The 21,228-nt window shown below is 36.5% G+C and overlaps 2 protein-coding genes across 2 annotated transcripts in view; both read right to left on the bottom strand.

Moving 5' to 3' along the window:
- dnajc10 (DnaJ (Hsp40) homolog, subfamily C, member 10) overlaps positions 1–13,258 on the bottom strand; it is a 29,437-nt gene extending 16,179 nt beyond the window's left edge. The window contains exons 1-10 of the mRNA XM_053497392.1: positions 13,114–13,258; positions 11,859–12,138; positions 8,706–8,871; positions 8,418–8,468; positions 7,203–7,285; positions 6,854–6,985; positions 3,868–3,961; positions 3,689–3,766; positions 1,094–1,137; positions 880–1,011 (exon numbers count right to left, since the gene is read on the bottom strand). Coding sequence (XP_053353367.1) covers positions 880–1,011; positions 1,094–1,137; positions 3,689–3,766; positions 3,868–3,961; positions 6,854–6,985; positions 7,203–7,285; positions 8,418–8,468; positions 8,706–8,871; positions 11,859–12,077 — 999 coding nt within the window. The 5' untranslated portion in view covers positions 12,078–12,138; positions 13,114–13,258. The remainder of the gene's footprint in view (positions 1–879; positions 1,012–1,093; positions 1,138–3,688; positions 3,767–3,867; positions 3,962–6,853; positions 6,986–7,202; positions 7,286–8,417; positions 8,469–8,705; positions 8,872–11,858; positions 12,139–13,113) is intronic.
- A 4,863-nt stretch (positions 13,259–18,121) lies between these two features.
- On the bottom strand, positions 18,122–20,769 carry LOC128524400 (C-X-C chemokine receptor type 1-like). Its single transcript, XM_053496969.1, has 2 exons — positions 20,670–20,769; positions 18,122–19,815 (listed from the first exon to the last, which is right to left on the bottom strand). The coding sequence occupies exons 1-2, from the start codon at positions 20,670–20,672 to the stop codon at positions 18,763–18,765; spliced, it is 1,056 nt and encodes a 351-aa protein (XP_053352944.1). The 5' UTR covers positions 20,673–20,769; the 3' UTR covers positions 18,122–18,762.
- Between the last annotated feature and the right edge of the window lie 459 nt (positions 20,770–21,228).

Here is a 21,228-nt window from a genome sequence, read left to right as displayed (position 1 = left end):
TTTATTAATACTGAGTACTGGTCATTTATGAATTAGGGGGCTAATGGTAAGCGTAGGAGAATTGTGAAAAGCTTGTTGTGATCAGAATAAATACACATTAGTTTTAAGTAGTGATAAGGAATTTTCTCCATTAATACAGTTACTTAAATTAATAAAACAGACAGCATGGCCCCAAGGACTTCTAGGAACATGTTTAAGAGGGTTGTAGAATTTATTTTAATTGAAAAAAAATTGTATTTAAATTAACTTAAATAGACATAAACATTATTTTTCAACATAAAGTAATCTCTTAGTTTTGGATGGAAAGTGTGGATAATTTTTGACTTAAGAGATATGTACAAGTTTAAAATTTGATTTAAGATTTACATCATTTCTAAATTCGCACCATTTGAAAGAGAAAGATATTTCTGAAATTCACAAAGTATGTATGTATATGAAAACTGGTGAATGTGAACTTTCTGGCTTACATAACAAGATCAAAATTATAATATGAAATTTTGAAATTGCGCAAAAACCATTTAAAAGTGATGGAATGTAGGTGCATTCTTCCCATGTCGACATTCTGATGGGTTGACCATGCAAAATAACCAGCTGTTTATGCAGATACAATTAGGAAACAATACTTTCAGACCAAAGACGAGAAAAAAGTCTAAATTTTTTTTACTGTTTCTGTGTAATGATTCATTTGTGTAATGAAAAAGATTGAGGTGGTAGAGAAGAAAAAAGCAGGTGAGAAAAAAAGCAGAGAAGGAAGAAGAACAAAAATTAAAAAAAAAAAGCAATAAGGAGCAGAAGGAAGCCACTAATCTAAAGAGTGAGGAATAGACAGAAGATTGGGAGGAGGCCGTATTAGACAACAGTGGTGAAGTGGGATCTCACCAGCACGCTGCCAGTCTGTGTGAGAGAGCTGCCGGGGGGAAACAGAGCTGTTGCGCTGGTCGTGATGTCAAAGCTTTCACACAGACCGGTGTATAAGGCGCAATCCATCCAGCCTACTTTTACCAAGCCATTCTACAACACATACACACATTGATTTTAACAGCTCTAAAGTGGTGCGTCATTAGATGTAATTAAAATAAAGGGAAATACCTACCAACATTCCGGCCAGCTTCTGTCTCGTCTGAGACTCCAGACAGTCTATACATTAAAAAAAGGAACTTAATATTAGTAATCATCAAACTAAAATAAAGTCCAGACTAAATGAGTAAGAATTAACAAACAATATAAAATAATCCACTGTGAAATTTTAACACCCTGAACTGGATTGTTTTGTTTAACGGCATGGTCTGAAGTGCATTTTTCCACTTATTATAGCACATAACTATTTCAACCATTACTGTGTTTCAACCCACCATGGAACTGTTTATAAGTACAAAGGGCGTGCAAGTAAAACCAAGAATTGTGATTAAATTTCTTGTGAATGGAGGAGCGAAACTGATTGACCTTTAATGACGACTTCAAAGATACTTCAAAGTGGTTTTAGAGTGAGGAAACTTTTAGCTACAAAAGATTTGAATGCAAATGCAAATATAAGTAAAAGATTTTAATGGAAACGTGAACGTTTTAAAGAAGGCTGTATGTCTGTGAATAATGATCCTGACCAAGGCAGCTCAAAGCCAACTACAGTGATTTCCATGAACATTCTGTGAGTGGAACACCAGATCTTTGAAAATCAACTAACTTTCACCAACACCACTCGCACAAATGTAACAGATTGGTCAAATACACAATACGACCTTTAAAGGAGTTCCTGGGAGGCCAGTGTTTCAGACGTGAAGCTGGCAGTCTGATCAAGTGTAGGCAGTGTAAATAACCTTTCTACCTTGATGCTATCCAAGTACTAGTGAAATGCGGGGACAAGTGCATTAGAGAGTGAGGGGATTATATAGAGAAATAATGGTAGTTTCGCCCTTATAACTGTGGTCTGTTATTCTGCACCATCAAAAGTCCTGTTTTGACTCAAAAGCCCCTCTTATTAATGTTTATTCTATGGAATATCCAGTGAGACAAGTTAGTTCCTGTTATCACTTATGTTATATGTAATCACTTCCTCGTTAATTCTCTCCTCTATCCCTGCAATATCCCCTCAAAAAACAAAAATATATTATCCCTAAGGGGTTCCTTCATCATAAAAAATATATAAAGCACTGTGATTGTTAAAAAGCTTTCTAAACATTATGTAAATTTTCTAAAAAAAAATCACAAAAAAAAAAAATCACCACATCAGCAACTATACATTTTCTTTGTTGAACATTAACGTCCTTTTGTTAATCAAATTACTATTCAGCTTACATCGTGTTGAACTTTCACTGTACAAAATCCTTGAGAGTATTTTTTTTTTTTTACTAAATAAATTTCACGTATTAGAATGAGTGCATTTATTTTACTTTTTCGACTGAAACCACTGTCTGAGCCGTGCTGTTATTTACAAGCTGTGTTTAACTAAATATGGTGATTCATAGTAAAACCAGTGAACTATTTACTGGCAAGCAGAGTTAACATCAGCAAGTGACATCAAATTAACATTATCAAAGCTAAAAAATGGCAGCTCAACCTAAAACATCTTAGGAATATGAAAACTTGTTGACAGATGGACAAGGACATCATGTCAAAAAATAATTTTTTTTTTTTTTTCAAAAGAATAATTAAAACAAATTCTATAGCCAGAGTGCGGAGTAATTTTTGACTCACCCTCATACATTAAATATATATGTATATGTATATACATACAGTAAGGTCAATAAGTATTTGATCACCCTGTGATTTTGGAAGTTTTCTTATTTAGAAATCATAGAGGGGTCTACAATTTGCATAGGTGCATTTCCACTGAGAGACTAAAAAGAAAAATCCTGAAAATCCGGAAATCACATTGTATGATTTTTTAAACAATTTATTTATGAATTACTGTGTCAAATAAGTAATTGATCTTGCTTATAAGCCAGATTTCTGACCCTCAGAGACCTGTTATTTTGCTTTTAAATAGTCCACCTACACTCTGCTCATGATTCTAAATTAGTAGCACCTGTTGAGGTCGTTAGCTGTCATAAAGATACCTGTGCACCCCACAATCAGCCAAAGTCTAAGTAGAAACATGGGTAAACCAAAAAGCTGTCAAAAGACACAAGAGACAGAATTGTAGACCTTCACAAAGCTGGGAAAAGGGCTATGGGGCAATTGCTAAGCAGCTTGGTGAAAAAAGAACAACTGTTGGAGCAATTCTCAGAAAATGAAAGAGGCTAATGAAGACTGTCGATGTCCCTCGGACCGTAAGATCTTTCCTCGTGGGGTATCAACGATGCTAAGAATGGTGAAGAATTAGCCCAGAACTACACAGGAGGAGCTGGGACCATCATTTTAAAGGCTACTATCAGTAATACACCTGTATGTATATATATATATATATATATATATATACACAAATATACATACATACACACACACATATATGTGTGTGTGTATGTATGTATGTATATATATATATATATATATATATATATATATATATATATATATATATACACACACACACACACACACACACACGTAGTATACACAGTTCTGAGATACTGACCAAAACCCCACACACTACCACACCACAACACACAACCACCATAGACCTCCGATTCTGACAGGATTCCGTCTCACGATAAAATCACTCTTTAGTTATGCTAAGCTGCTGGACTCTTACCTCCGGTGTCTGCGCAGAATGTTATGAGCCACCCGATTTTAGCAGCGAATGCTTGTTCAATCTCAGTGAAAACATTCCCTGTGAAAAAGATCATTTTTTGAACGTATTGGTTAAAGTATGCTAGCACGATAAGGGGATAAAGATAGCTGTATGCTGGGTGTGAGGATGAGTCATGGTACCTTGCCACAGCTCTGTCACTTTTGTTGTCACAAACTGCATTGCGAACTGGGTGAGCCTAGCCTTGGTGCGGTCACCGTAGTATTTCTCTGGATTCTGAAGACAAAGAACATAGAAATGACCGATTTTAACAGGGTGTTAACAGAGAGCTTTGGATATCTATTTAGCAGATACTAGGCTAATCAGGTGGAAACAAAATAAGTACGTCATAGAAAACATGTCGAACCACCGAAAGCCCTGTTTTTTTTTTAGATTCTGTAGGATTACTTCTTAAGGTATTTAGATGTTGATTTGTGCTTGAGATCATCATCCATTTCCATGAGTCCAGCATAAGCTGCTGCACAGATGTCCTTATACCTGTCTCAAGAATATTCTGACAGAAAGGGGAGTTCATCACTGTGGTAATGACTGCAAGTTTCCTAGGTGATGTACCTGTAGCGGCAAAGCAAACGCACATCATCACCCCTTCACAACTGACACACATCTCAACCTTTGCTTTATCAGTCTAACAAATAGTGTTGCAAATTGTTCTGTGGTTATTTTAGGTGCAATTTTATAAACCTATGTTGTGTTCAATATTTTTTCCCATATATTTATTTTTTTTTCTGCAGAGAAACAGCTTTTTCTTGCTAATCTTTTACAAACTTTTATACAATCTTTTTGTATGAAAAGAAGCTGCCAAAATATTACGTGATTACTGATGCCTGTAGGTCACATGACACGATCTTTGGTTTATCTTTATATCTCTGATCATTAATTTATCAGAATGGTGAATTTCAAATCTCTTGGAGAGGGCTGATGACTCTTTCTAAATTGTTGCGCAGCAACATTTGCTTCTCTGAGGTCTTTCTCCTTGATTTGATGTAGACACACACCCGAGTGCTTCAGAACACCAAATCTTATTAATCTTAACTAATTACTAAATAAGTGGTTATTATAAATCTATATAACTAAATGTTGTTAGTCTTTCGGCTGCTCCCGTCAAGGGATCACAGCAGCGGACCATCCGATCCGCACAACAACCTGGCACAGGTTTAACACGAGGAGCACTTCCTAAAGCAATTCTCCCATTTTATTTGGGGTTTGGACCACCCCCGAATCCAGTGGCTGGGGTTTGGGCATTGGGTGTGAATCGAACCCCTGCCTTCTGCGTGGCAGGCGAGAAACCAACCACTGAGCCACCAAAGCCCCCTATTAATCTTAACTGAATCAGATAATTTAACTGTTGTGTTCTGTTCTTGTTCTCATCTGAGCTTATTTGTTTGTTCATAGAAGATGGTAAGTTCATACTTACTGTATCACTACACAGTGGATAGATCTCAAATAGTTTACATCACATGCTTCAAATGCACATTCTAACTGGTTGGCAAATTCCTCCTGGTTGCGAGGTTTACAATGCATGTACTATTACTAATACATCACATTTTTCATAGTAACAACTAACTTGTATAATGGACATTCCATTTAATAATAAAATAATACAAATAATTAGAACCTTATTAATCCCAGAGGGAAATTGCTTTTTCGCATATCCCATCGTAACTGGGGTCAGAGCGCAGGGTCAGCCATGATACGGCGCCCCTGGAGCAGTTAGGGTTAAGGACCTTGCTCAAGGGCCCAACAGTGCCAACCTGGTGGAGCTGGGGATCGAACCGCCAATCTTCTGATCAGTAACTCAGTGCCTTAACCCCTGCCTGCAATTTATGCAAATCTATGCAAATTAATAGAAAAGAAAAAACTAAATGTAATTATAATTAGTGGCAGTGTCAGCGCTTTGTATCAGAGATACAAAGAGAGTCAGAGATTTCGGGTTTAACTTCAGGTTTTCTGCTACAGGAAATCGTTCAGGATGAGGGGTTTTGTGGTTATCTTAGTGACATGACATGCTTATTAACTTCTCGAGAAAGAACAGAAGAAAGGCTGGTCAGGAAGCCGTTGTTTATAGCCATTTTATTAACGCTGGTGATGGCAGGAACTAACGTGCCTCACAAATTTTCAATGATATTAAATGTTATTTGAAACGAATAACGGCTACGATGTGACATTTAATACATAAGAGACAAAGAGCTGTGAAATGAGGGGGAAAAAATACTTTTGGATTTGATGTATATGCTGCGTTAAAAATAAAAAAACAAAAGAATTTGATTACTCCGCTATATCAGCATCCTTTCATGGGTTTTAAATGTTAAGAACTCACTGGAACACTTGTCTTTTTCCAACGTGTTTCCTGTTATTGTCTTGTATATCACAGCACAGAACTCTAAATGAAAAACTGCTGATATGGATGTATCTTTAAATATAATATAAGCAGTAGAAGAGCATACAGATCTGGTTGGTTTTTAAGAAAATACTAGAACAGAGCATTTTTTAAATCAGCTCCCCAATTTTAAAAACACCAAAAAACAACCTTTAAAAAAATTTGGAAGGTCTGCTTTACGTCTGTACAACAGAAACACATGAATAGTAGCTCCAGCGATAACAGTGATTTATATTACGTTACTGTTTCTACAGTAACACAATCCATAAGACCAATAATGACCCGACTTAAAGAAGCAAAAAAAAAAAATGCACTGTTTAACAAAATGTGAATGTATTGAAGTGTTTCTTTAGAAATCTCAATCATCAGTGCTTTGAAACTGTTCTGGCATCTGAAAGCCCTCAGGACAAAGGAGTTTACGCTTTCTGGTTTCTTGTTAAAAATGACAAGCTGGGGTTTTTTTGACAGAGGAAGCATGTAAAAGAAGAAAGAAAATGCTGCTAAGGGAATGCTTGTTTTGCAAAGCAATAACATAAATAAGAACAGAAACAAACCTGTCCCACACACCATTAAATCTAACTATAACCCATATGGTCTCATACTAATATATATATGTGTGTGTGTGTGTGTGTGTGTGTGTGTGTGAGTCTGGGTTTGGTTATCATTAGATTAACTGTAAGACTGTATGTATACATATGTATACATGTGAGAGTGTATGTATACTTTCTCACCATGCCGGCTCTGAAGACGAACAAGCTTGGGTAGCTGCTGATGCCTTTGCTGCGACACAGCCTGGTGTTGTCTCCGCAGTTCACTGCACTGACCCGGATCACGCCGTCCATCTCTTTTGCAAATTCCCTCCACTGTACGGTTTTGACCGTGCATATTGATCAAGAGAAAAGAATAAAAATACAGAAATGTACAATTAACAGAATTTTCACAATGTTTTTCAAATCATACACGTTTTAGCGCAAGGATTTTATTCTAATCGTCTTTCCTGATTGCTTTTTTAAATGCTATACTACATGCAATGTTTTGTTAGCAGTAGTATCACTAAGCAGTAAAGCAGTTGCGTCTCACCGTGGGAGCCAACTCGTGACAATGGGAGCATCGGGGATAGTAGAAATTCACAAACCAAACCTCGCCCGAGTTCACTGCTGCGTCTGCACACGACAATATAACAAATTATACAGTAATATATAACAGTTAGTTCTGACAAAATAATTTGATTGGACAAGTATAATTAAACATCTCAGTGTTGTTGTGCTCTATAGCAGCACTCATGGAATTGTATGTACCACCACGAGGATGAGTCAAAAATGATCAACACTCCCCTGTAGAATTTATATTAATTAACTTTTAGAAAAGATAACTAAGTACATCATTTTTCAACATAATCTTCTTGTCTTTCAATACACATCGTCTTTCGATACACATCTGTACATAAGCTCTAGGATGCTTTAACGCTTTAAAACAAAGTTTTTTCGAGTGTGCAGATGCACTTGGATAGCGGTCCTCTATGTTTAGACTTTAGCTCTTCAATAACCACTTCACTGTAACGAGCGCTAATAATTGTTGAACCTTTTTCCTGATAATATCCCAAAACTGGCCGTTGAGAATCCCAGATAACTGAAAGCAGCAATTTTCCAGCTGATGGTTGACTTTTGAACTTTTTCTCAGTGGCGAGGTTGAGGTTGTTGCTGTTACAATACTTCGCTGTTTACTCTCAGACCCGTAGTAATGAATCCATGTTTTGTCATCAGTAATGAATCTATTTAAATAAATTAATTAATAAATAAAACTTTCACCTTGCATGGAGTGCAAATACTTTGCAAGTATTTTGGTTGCAAATATCCAAACACTTCTGTGAGTTTTTCCGGCACCTCAGAGCACAAAAAAATTAAACGAATCACTGCACGCTGCTCTTTGTGGTGCATCCATTTTTGCTCGCACCGCAGTTACAAAGGAACAGATGCAACACGTTCACACCTGCACAGCAGTGACTGGAGGGAGATACACTAGCCTTAAACAGAAAAACGCTGATAAGACGGTGCAGAAATTTTAATATAACCGGAGTGCAGATCATTTTTGACTCATGACTGAGATCATGTCTGTTGAAGAGGGCGAATATCGCCCTCCTCTGCGACAAAAATAGCAGCTGTATCTCAGAGGAAGCACGTTAATAGTTGTACTGTGATTGGAAGAGTTGGATAGGATCAATTATCCAGACAGACAAACAGACATAAGAGATAAGAAAAAACTGAGACGTAACATGATAATCATCTTCTCACTCACCAAAATCTCCTCTGTCCAGAGTAGTAACCTCTGGATCATCATCATAAATACCTGCAAAACACAAATCATTCACTCAAAAAACAGCTGTACAGAGTCATACACTTTCAGTACCATGTCTCCGGTATGAAACTTTTCAAACAGGAACAATCCGTCGCTGTACTGAATTGTAACGGGCCTTACTTAGATCAGTATCGGTATTATACTTGCACATAAATAGACCTGAAACACTGGATCGGAGTCAGATCAGATTCTCCGCAGATGTGACTCTCCGTATCTCTAGTTTCTCACCAAAATCGTATCTGTAGTAGTTCCAGCTTTCGTATCTGCCTCCCTGCTGCTCGTCCTGCAAACCCTTCTCTCCGTACTTATCATACTTCTTCCTAAGGTCTTCGTCTTTCAACACCTCGTACGCTCGGTTGATCTTTAGGAACTTTTCGTGGGCCGTGTCATCGTTCTAGGTGTGTGTGTGAGAAAGAAAGCAACCATTATAAATCAGACATTTAAAGAAAAAATAAATAAATAACTGATTAGTAACACAGACAATTGTACTTCTTGCATCTCATCTCTCATACTTCCTTTGCCCATTTCTGGATTAAGAAGTGCTTCATGGTAAAGACACAATTACATTATGATCAACTACAATTAACATTGTGGAATGTCTGCAAAACAAGTAAGACAGGTTTTAGCGGCTATAAGTAAGTAGCTCCTCCTACAGCATGTTGTGTTACAGAGAAACCACAACGCACTTTTCCCTTGTCAAGAATATTAATTACTGACACTCATTCCATAAATGCTAAACCCCAAGCCCACTCCAGGATCAATCCCAGGTGGTTCTTGGGTTAAGAGCAACAGCACTTTAAAGCAGGAAATGATGATGATGTCTCAGGGAGTTTTTCCTCGCAAACGTTGCCCTCAGCTCGCTCTTTAGGGACCATCTTATAACTTTAATCCATACACATTCACATTTCGTACCAACTTAGATAATTTCTTTTGATTGTGTAAAGCTGCTTTGTGACAATGACAATTGATAAAAACGATATACAAATAAAATTGAATTGAAATGAAAGATATTCGCAACTATTAGGCACCATGTGGCAGCGGCATAAGTAGAAACTGTGTCCAGGAAGCAATTGTGGTTTACTTTTGCACCCCTCTGACACACTCTGATTATACTGTAGATAAGTAGAAAGATTCCATCATGATACACAGGGGCCACAAAAAGTATTCAAGTTACGTATAGAAATTTTATTTTATTACAAGACACCACATGGAGTTTATTTAAAAGAGGATATACTATGCAGATTTTTACTTTTTAGTCAATGTTAGACTAAGGTGAGTCTCCATTGTGCATATACAAACATAAAAACAAATGGTAAACATAGTTTATTTGAGCAACGATGAGCGGGCCCATGCACCTGCGCCATCGCCACTCGGGCGCAAAAAGTCTTGAATGAGAGACAATGCTGTCACTCAAGATGATGTCACTCAGGAAGTCATTAGCCAATTTTTGGCATGAGTTTCAGTGTGATGCTTTTTAAAAAAGAAAAAAAAAAAAAAAAAAAGAAAGAAAAAAAAAAAAGCACCACACTATAATCTTACTCAATGTGATGTCATTATGTTCCTCATGTTGAACTTGTTGAGGTTACCATTATGACATAATATATTATAAAGCTATATAATTATATGCTGTATGACTAAGAAGATTATTATCCACTTTTTGCTATAAGTTTAGGCCTCGCCACAGCTGAACCATTTAAGAAATCAAAAATCTCTTGACAAATTTCGCACCCTCGGTTTCTTCAGGCCATTTGGGCCCGGTTTGATGGCGATCGTATAAATCTTATAGGATGAGTATATCAGATAAAACCTCTTTTGCATAAACAAATGCAGATTGCAAAGAAGTTGCAATACTTGTTTGACTGACTGCTATATTTAAAACTCCCTCATGCGCTCTTCCTTCTCCTGAAAACAGAGGATGCAACGGTGAATGGCCCAGTGAATAGACGAACAGAAAAGATGATGGAAGACACAGAAGCCAAGAATATTTTATATATAATTTATGTGAAATTCACTCCATGAGAGAAAGTTGTTTTTGTAAGTATGATACATTGTTAATAAGCAACAGTAGTTTGGCTCTGTAGACCAGACCATTTAATTTTGGTGCAGCTTATTTGTCTACACAGTCAACTGTCTTCAGCCTCCAAAATGAGACACACCCAACAACAGAAGCAGTGTAGAATGTGAGGGAGGAGATGAGCAGAGAAAGTGAGGAAATAATTGTCAACGAAAAAAGGACAGTTTAGCTGTAATGATCGTTACCGATCCTATATTATCACAATACCTGAATGTGCCAATTCAATCTGGATTGCAGTTTTATAAGTATCGAGGTTATATAAATATCACGATTAAAGAGATTTTTGTTAGTATTATTCATTACAATTTTAAACACATTTTGCAAATAATCTGTTTGAAACACATGGGATGCTTTGCTGCCTGCCAAGGTCGAATTATAGAGGACATCAGTTCAATATACCAGTTAATTATTTAATGTGACTTAAGGTAAGATCATTCTGTTATCATTATTGATTTTTATTTAAAGTAAATACCTCACCATCAAAGCGGTTTAAATAAATTAATTTTTATCTTCTGTTGTATATTAGCCTTGTGATTACCAACAATTATCGATATTGACTGATATGAGAAAAATTATCATGACAATTTTTTTGCCATATCGCCCAGCCCTAGTTTTAAAAAAAAAGGATTATCTAAGGGGCACTTCACTGGAGGCTCTTTTGGGAAAGGACTTAGCTCATTTGTTAAGTCATTAAAGAAATGGTAAAATAGGGGACCTGTAAAGAAATATGCCTTAAACACACTTCTCAATAATAATAATAATAATAACAACAACAATGATAGATTGTAGTAAAACAGGTCCATCCATGACCATCTGGTTAAAAAAATGAAAAAGGGATGCAAGTTTTAAGAAAAGCTATAACATTATCTGTTTGCACAAAGTATGCCGCTTTATTTATCTGATTATATTTTTATATTTCATATAAATAAAAAACATCCCAGAAAAAGCACCATCGTTTAATATGGTTTCATTTCACCAGCTGGATTTAGTCATTTAATGTCCAGTACATGGCCACATGGTCCAGTACAGTAGCCTACCCTGGGAATACTGGGAGAGATGCAGGATGAGAATACACCCTGGATGGGACATTGGTCTGTCGTAGATCTCCACAAGCACACACACACAGACACATTATTCATGCTCGTTTCTACCTTGGAACTAAAAGCATGAGAGAAAACCAGAGAACCAGTAGTGACACCCCCGTCAAACACACACACACAGTTAAAAGATGGACATGAAACACCACTCTAGTAAGGCAGTGATACTCCTCGCCATACTATTCCCTCATTCCTAGTTAACAAACTCACCGGATTCTTATCCGGATGCAAGGTTAGAGCGAGTTTCTTGAAGGCCTGTCGAATTTCCCGGGTGCTTGCTTCTCTCGAAACTCCCAGGAGCTTATAGTAATCCTCCTCCGAATGTATTGTCACCGCAAGCCACGTCAGGACCAATAGGAACAGCAGCGACTTCATGAAAAGCGTCACACCATCCCGGAATACCGGCGAAGATGATCTCTGGTGCCTCATTTCTCCAGGGAATCTCTAGCTTAGTGGGTTAAAATGCAGATCTCATGTGCAGGATGGAATCCTGAGCAGACAGAAGTGACATTATGAATGGCACTGTAGACATAAAACGCTTAGGCGTACATGTTTACTTACACAGGGTGGAGTTTCTGCAAACTTTGATAGCAAACCGAATCCTGGAGGCAACAGGAACCGCTTACGAAAAATGACAAATACTAAGAATATGCATAACTATAATAATTGTTATCTATAATATTTACATATTCTTAGTATTTGTCATTTTTTGTAAGCTATATATGTAGTTGTAGTTAAATATATAAATTTCTATGTATTAGGCTCTTCACTATAACCTCTTACAAACAAAGCTCTTTTGAGTTGTTTTTCTCTCCCTCTTTCACACCAAAAATCTGAAAAGTAAAAAGAGGAGACAAACTGTCTCCACTTACATGTAAACTGATACCTAGTCTTATGATTTACGTTTCCTACCCTTATTCTACCTCCTTCCCGGTGATTGGCTATAAGTTTGCACACCGGCGCGCGCAAGAGCAAGCTGCAGCCAATCAAAACTGGACGCGACCTACTAGTAGCCAACGACATACAAGAAAGGCGGGGTATGTCGGAAAACGGGTGCGGAAATCAGGCAGACCCAAGCTAAGCTAGTGCAAATGAATAGCTATAACTGTTAACTGCTAAACTGTAGATATTACTTTGTAAATAAATTAAGCACGGTTATAATCATTGCTTGGACAAAGATGATAAATAATAGTTATTAATTTTATGCTTAGAATACGAAGCTATAACGTGAGCTAGCTAAAAAAAAAGTTGGGCTAACCAACGCTAAGCAGTCCTTTCTACGTATTTGTTAAAGATACAAAAACATATTCGGGTGTGTTATTTGTTTTTATTACGACTAATATAAATATTTTATGTCGTATTATTGAGATAACATGCTTATTAAGTTGAGAAATTGTTGCCATGGTGATATGATGAGCTCGAGACAGAGGCATATAAGAGGAAAACAAACAAATATGCAAATTACCTTTCGATTACAAAATGCTGAGATAAAGCTGAAGGTATTCTTAATATACCTTTCTTTTTCAAAAACTTGTTTTCATGTTATATCCAAAACACACTCCACACACACAGCCTGCAGCTGATGCCGGTATCCTCTCCGCCCATACAAACACGCGCGTGCATCGCGCTCTGTGTGACGTAATGACGCGACTTCCGGTTGCATTCTGGTGTTTGCTTTTTTTTTTTTTACTTTTCTTGTTTTATATCATCATTTATATGAATAAAAGAAAGGTTTTGTCTGCACATTGGTCAGAACTCACTCTTTAAATTATATAATTGCGTTCCATACATTGGAGAACCAGAAACCAGATCCAGAAAAAAAATCTGTCTGTCTGTCTGTCTAATATCAGTACTTGGATATCTGACTACAGTACTGCAAAGGTTACACTGAATTCTCTGAGCCAGATTTTGTCACAGCATCAGGGCAAACTGTAACTGCAACCCTTTGGTATTTGCCTGAAGTTAAACCTGCACCACGAAATAAAATCAAAATGTTAAGTAGAAATATAGTTATGAGCAATTATGTGCAATAATTTTTTATTTACTAAATTTAGTTTTAAATAACACCCTTGATGTGGGCATGGCTATGTCACTCAACAAAGCCAATCAGTATAGATAGAGTATGCAAAAGACACAGAAATGATCGTAATACACCCACCCGCCACCAAAATCCTCACAAGACACAAACAAAAGTGTGCACGGTTTACTCAAAAAAAGGAAAGTAGACTGAAAACTGAACCTTCAAAGATGAATGAACAGATCAATATATGTTTATTCTTTCTGCGGGAAGTTTACAACCAGTGTGTAAATGATATGATATGATCCTAAACTGTAAACCAGCGATAATAACGTGCCATTATGAGATTAAACATGAATCGTTAGAGCATGGAGCCCTACATAATCGCTATTAAAATATCTATTACAACAAAATCAAAATGAGTAAAAGTGGGTTTGGTCCTGAAATATTAATAATATCACTGATTACATTAAAGCTAATCAGATTATTTTAAGCTTTAACCTTAATTATTTCTATTAACTCTTTACCTGTCAATGACAGGCACATATGGTAGTTACACCACAGTTCATTAATTCATCATCTATATTGCTAATTCTATACAGGGTGACAGGAAGCCTAAAACCTATCCCAGGGAACCATGGGCATAAAGCTGGGTACACCCTGGACATAGTGCAAATCTGTCGCAGAAAGCTCACACCTACTGATTTACACAATTCATGTATTGACAACTGAAATATATCCTATATAAATGCAATTTTGGGGGCATGATTTTCTTTATTTATTTTTTGTTTGTTTCCATCTGATAACTGGCCTGTTTTATAAAATGTTGCAGGCACAGAAAGATCTTTCTGTAATGTTATTTATTTATTCTTTTAAAACAAAGTTTTTGGATCAAACATATATTATGCTTTTTGGCATTTGGCCTCTGTGCACCATGACATGGAATTTAAATTAAACACTCAAGATGTAAGTGAATTCATGACTTTTAGCTTTAGTTAAGGAGTTTGACAAAAAGTGGGGTATTAATCATTCACAGTTCAATTACAGCCATTTTCAAGATACACAAAAAGTGTCCATGCAAGTGAAAGAGGCCAAAGATAGCAAAGACATTGGAAGACGCCAATACAACAGGTTGGAACATCCTGAACATGAATTAACTGGCAAGCTCAGCAACAGCAAAAGGCCTGGAGGACCATGAAAGACTGCAGAATTCTGCCCATGCTGAAGAATAACCCTGTAACAACATCTAGCCTTTGTTTCTAACTTAGCATTTGTTCCTGTCCATAGATTCTTTGACTGGAAAGAATTTTCATTGAAGTATTAAAGGCATTTATTGTGCTTGTAATTATGCTATTTTTTTTCTATTAATTATGAGCCCTCAAAATAGTATATGAAATGTGTAGGAAAATGGCTGCTATTCCTAAATAGTTAATGCCACACCTTTATTTACATTTACATTTACATTTGGGCATTTGGCAGACGGTCTTATCCAGAGCGACTTACAAAAAGTGCTTTAATGTTTACATAATTGGATACATACTTACACTGGATTAACTAGGTTAATAACTAAGTGCCATTAGTCCAACACAACTAAGAAGAGGTTTTTTTTTTTTTTCGGGGGGGAGGTTAGTCCAAGTACTGGAGAAACAGATGAGTCTTGAGTCGTCATTTAAAGATAGTCAAAGTCTCTGATGTACGGACCTTTATCCATACCTTTGAATTAAAGATGAAAGTCTTGACTTTACTCACATCTTCAGTGTATGATTTCATATTCCACGTGTAAGTGTGTGGGTGAGTGTATGTTTGGGTGGGTGTGAAAATGTCTGATAACAATGAAGACTGATTGTATTTTATTTGCTACAGTACTTTCCCCTACACATGCATGCTGCAAGTGAAACCTTTTAAGAAAAAAAAAACTCTTATCAGTGTAATTTAAATGAAAAGGTTTTGGCAAATTCTGCAGATTGCTATCAGAGAATTTCAAGATTTCCTCCAGCACCTGTCTTTCATGACTCATTTATGAATCCCACTTTATATAAAACACATAACAAGCTCGAGGCTTTAAAGCTATATGAATCATTCAAAGCATGAAAGACTATTTTAACCTTTTTATTTTAACCTAATTTTAACCTAATTATTGTAGTATGTTATTTATATATTTTATTATATGTTCATGCACTTATAACACTGAAATGTTAAATGTAAAAACATGAATATTTCAAGATTAACTGTAATTTCCAGAAATTATATTTCAGATATTAGGATTAAAATGATCTATTTAAACCTTTCCCCAAGTGTATTTTTCTGTTTCTAAAAAGTTTTCATCTGCAAAGTAAGATAAGTTTTTTTGTCCCCCCCACCCCTGGGTGTAGTCATAATAAGAAATGGGAAACACACAGATTTGTTTTACTATTGAACTCATTTATTTTGTCAATAAGAAAAAAATACAGACAGACAGAAAGAAAGAAAGAAAGAAAGAAACGCACAAAAAAACATTGCCAACAGTTTTTCGGTTCCTCTTCTGTATTCCTTTTTGTAATGTTTATAAATTTTGAGGGACGTTCAAGTCAAACTGGGACTTGTAATAGAATTTCTCAACTGAACATTCAGCAAGTGGAACACCTAATCCTTGAAAATTGACAGATAACTTGTGTTTCAGGCACGAGGCAGGAAATCAAATCATGGCTCCGGTGTACTAAGAAAACTTTCTACTTTGATGGTAAGCATTTGGTAAGCATGGTAAGCATTCTCCTAAGCATTTCACTGTGTATGACTGTGTATGTGACAAATAAAATTTGAATTTGAATTTGTATCTAAGCACTCGTGAAATGCTGGAATAAGTGTATTAGTGTAGCAGGGGATTATAGTTATTATTCTGTCTCAGACTCACTAGTTGAATCTTGGGCCTTTACAATGCATTATCTTTTTGCCATCCATATTAATGGCTATAAACTTTATTTAACCATACAAAACTCATAGAGCTTAGAGAATCTCTCTCTTTTTTTTAATAGCAACTTAATTAAAATGAAACAAAAACATTACAATTAAAACAAAATCTAACTGGATTTATGGAACCACCAGTGACATCACCCTTTTGGTTTGGATTCACCAACAAGGTCTGAGAGGAACTGAGCTCAATATTAACATAGAGAACTTAGAAAGAAGACATTCAAAATCAAAAAAACAATCTGAGCTAGAAAATTCTGTATGCAGACCCGCAAGTCATTCAGTTCATACGAATAAATGTGTTCAGATTTCTTGGTAGACATCACACACACTTGAAAGTAGATGTTATCATTGCATTTAGAAAGGTGAGATATCTAATTACCACGGGTGGAGTTATAGCAGCAAAGGTTCTGCACAAATTTAAATATAACCTGATATGACTTGAACTTTTATGAATATGACTCAATCCTACCAGATATGTTCATGATAGGGAGCTAACTAATGTTAGCTGTATGAATGAAGAACATTTATTGATACTAATATAAAAAAAATACTTACAAATCCTGTCAGGTTTGTTCATGTTAGCTAGCTAAATTATGGATATTTCTAAATGTGACTAAAAAAAACAAAAAACACCTCATGAATCCTAGCAGGTTTGGTCATTTTAGCTAGCTAACTAGCATTAGCAGTATATCATGTGAATATTCATCATGACTAAAAAAAAATCCTGTCAGGACCACTTCAGCTAGCTTACTGCCATTAGCTTTATTGATTAAAATATGTTTATCAGTATGAGTTAATGCGCAGAAGACTTTACATCATGCATATTTATGTAGAGTGGTACCTCGATATATATGCATGCCTTGCCTCGCTAATAAGAACTGAACACGAGCGAATGAACCAAGCAGAACCAAACACTTGCTAAGGGAGCTGTTCAAAACTTGATGGCATTCGTGGAAAGCCAAGCGAAGTAAGATTCCCCTCTCTGTGTATGCATGTTCTCCCCATGCTTGGTGGGTTTCCTCCTGGTACTCCGGTTTCCTCCCACAGTCTAAAGATATGCAGGTTAGGCTAATTGGCGTTCTCAAATTGCCCGTAGTGAGTGAGTGTGTGTATGTGTGTGTGTGCCCTGCGATAGATTGGCACCCTGTCCAGGGTGTACCCTGCCTCGTGCCCTAAGCCTCCTGGAATAGGATCTAGGTCCCCGTGACCCTGAATACAGAATAGAGCGGTAAATAGGTTGAGTGAGTGAGAGTGATTTTTATATGCGAAAATATGATTAAAGTGTTGGAAATTGGTGATATTGGTAATATTTTTAGATGCCTGAAATAGATCATCTGTATTTACATTATTTTGCTAAATTTTCACCTCAAGAACTCGCCTCTGGAACAGGCTACATAAGAGGTTTGTTCATGTTTGCTAGTTAACAAGAGTTAGCAGTAACTACAACTTCTAAAATGCTCTTGGAAATCATGTCAGGTTTGATCATGTTAGATGAAATAAATGGGCCTTTACAATTTTTATCTAACATGATCAATTAGCTGTAAAGATTGAAAAAGGTAATCATAGTGACTTAACTTGCAAAAATCTGGCCATGTTTGGCGGCTAACTCCTCTTAGCATGTAGATTAGAAATATTAATTAACGGTACAGAAAAATCCTCTCAAAATCCCAGTCAGGTTTGTTCATGTTTGCTAGTTAATAAGCATTAGCTGTAGAGATTATGATGAACATTTTTTTTTTTTTAAATGCTTAAAGTTTGATCATGTATCGCATAGTGGCGAGCTAGGTACCATTAGATAAGTGATGATTTTAAACATTTATGCTTGAAAAATTCCTCAGAATTCCTGTCAGATTTGATCATGATAACAATGCCATTAACGGTATAGATTAAGAACATCCATGATTATAACTGAAGCTGTTCTTAAAGGAGTGTTAGCATGAATAATTGTGAATATGTCCTCTTAAGGTATGCCAAGATAGAGGTATGCCCCCCTTATCAGGAATCCATGATGGCCAAATTTTCACATATACTTATGTTGTGTGTGATCTGCAGAAAGTCCTGGGTGAGGTGAGCATATAATCTATCATGCTGCAAATCTTCAAGCTTATAAAAAAAGCAATAAAAAAACATGAAGGTTATTGTATGCCTCTACAGTGTGACAGAAGTATGTTTGGTGCTTCCAGAGCTGTAGACTGAGCCAGCACGAAGGCGAACGAGCGCCTCTCTGGATAAAAGTCCCTTTTTTGAAACCAAAGTCAGCAGATGTTTCCTGAACTTCTTGCCCACAAAGGCGTAGAGGATGGGATTGATGGCGCAATGCATGAAGGCCAAAGCCTGCGTGAAATACATGGCCCTCCCCACATTACTTCGATTCTGGCATGTGTCCTGGATAAGCCCCCCTCGCATCAGTGTGTCCACAAAGACAGTCACATTATTAGGCAGCCAACATATGATAAAAGCCAGCACCACACACAAGATCACTCTCATTGCTTTGTGTTTCTGGCTATTACGTGAGCGAAAGAGGGTTCCAGCTGTGCAGCCGTAGCAGACCAGCATGACTGTCAGAGGAAGGAAAAAGCCAAGGACGTGACGGACAACTCGCAATCCAAATCGCCACTCATCCAGCTTCTCCGCTGTAATGTTCTCATAGCAATGCATCCCACCATAGCCGTTTAGTTGCAGTGCCTCTCTCTGAACCATGATGGGAATGGACAACACAGTGGCTCCTAGCCATACAGAAACACACACCAACCTCACTACATGGTGCTGCTTTGAAAGGAACTGAGTGGCTTTGACAATGGCCATGTACCTGTCGATGCTTATACACGCCAGCAGGAAGATACAGCTGTAGAATGCTGCCTCCTGGGCACCCGAGAGCAACTTACACAGAAAAGTGCCGAAAACCCAATTTGATTCGTTGATGTAGACGGCCCAGAAGGGCAGCGTGAGCGAGAATAGGAGGTCAGCAAATGCCAGGTGCATCAGGTAGATGTCAGTAGATGTTCTGTGCTTCTTCATGGTGCCCACGGCAAACATCACTACACTGTTCCCCATGAGACCGAGGAAGAACACAATGATGTAGCTAATAACAATCCCAGTGCCATTTACTCCATTTAGGGACTTGACACATGGCATAGAGGACACCAAGTCGTCATAACTGTAGTTGTCGTACATATCGGTCACTGCTCCTGACAAATTGTACTGCAAAAAAGACAACGTGTATCTTTAAATAAGTTTAGTTTTAAAACTTAGTGCTGAAAAGATTTTTACACATTTTTGTTAGCCTAAATATATTCATTTCATCTTTAGTTTTATAATTTAACAGTTTAAGCTGTTTAAGTCTGTCCTATAGAAAACATGTCTGAACAATATCCACCTCAAACTGCTTCTAGGTCTTCAGCGATGTCATGCAGAATTGCTGACGTGAAAAAAGGATAAGCGTGCAACTACAGTATAAACATGAACAATACTTCACTTTTATTAGAGAGACTCAGGCAGTGTTAGTGGGTGTCATCCAGCACTCTAAGCAGTTTTACATTGAACTGAAATTTGTACATATAAATTTTATATAACTTGAAAAAATGTTTATTTAAATATATAAATATTCAACATTAAAATAAATAATAGTATCTAATTATAAATACAGTGTAGAAATTTATACATTTATTCCTGGATGAGATATAGTACTGGGTAAGATATATTACTGCCATTTCTATTTTTACATTAGCAAATAAGCAGCCTAAAACTGGAGTAAATAGAAAGTCGAAAAAAAAAATTGCCCAACTTAAACTTTAGGTCAAGGATTTGTCTGTACATACTTCACAAAAAACAATATAATAATAAAATATAATAAGGCAAGTAATAAAAAAAAATGTTTCAAAACCTAGACAATAAATTAGCAGAAATTAAAACATAATTTTTTTTATTCTATGAAATCAAACCTAAAAGTATTATTTTAATACTTTTTTTTACACAGCTGGTCTGGGATATTTTTATCATGATGACTCATAATTCTCAGTAAGCTCTAATTTGTTAAAAATAATAAATTTTCTTACCATTCTGCCGTTTTTTTCTGTCTGGAAAAGATAAATCGACAAAGTTTAAGAAACAGGCAGCTGCTCATAAGTGCACACTCTCCTCTGGTGCCACTAGTGGAATAGACTCACAGTTCATACAGAAAAACAAATTTTCATGGCCAGGTTCTTCCTGTGTGTAAAATGTAGTCAACACGCACTCAAAGATATTATCAGAAGTTTCACACTGAAGAGAAGATAAAAGTGGTTTGTGGTGTCTAAACATCACACATGACCACATGTACTATAGGTTCGAGTTTAAATAATTAAAGCAAGTTGAAAGGTAGGGAAAAAAACATACTGTATATTGTAAGTGTTGTGCTGTTATACAGTATAAGCACATTTGCAGTTTGCCGTTATTGTTTTTTTTTTTAGCTTAAGTTAACTGTGTTACTAAAACAGCCAGATGATTGAACCTAGTGAATCTATTACAGCTCTGTAAAGATATCAATAAAGATTGCACAATTATTTAAAATAAGATATCCAAATAATTAAATTTAAATAGCAAACCATCATATGCTTGCAATGAGATGTAAAGTGT

The sequence above is a fragment of the Clarias gariepinus genome, chromosome 5 (genome assembly GCF_024256425.1).
Source record: "Clarias gariepinus isolate MV-2021 ecotype Netherlands chromosome 5, CGAR_prim_01v2, whole genome shotgun sequence".
NCBI classification, from domain to species: domain Eukaryota; kingdom Metazoa; phylum Chordata; class Actinopteri; order Siluriformes; family Clariidae; genus Clarias; species Clarias gariepinus.
Note: the sequence above shows the minus strand (reverse complement) of the source record. Positions and strands in the feature narration are given on the sequence as shown.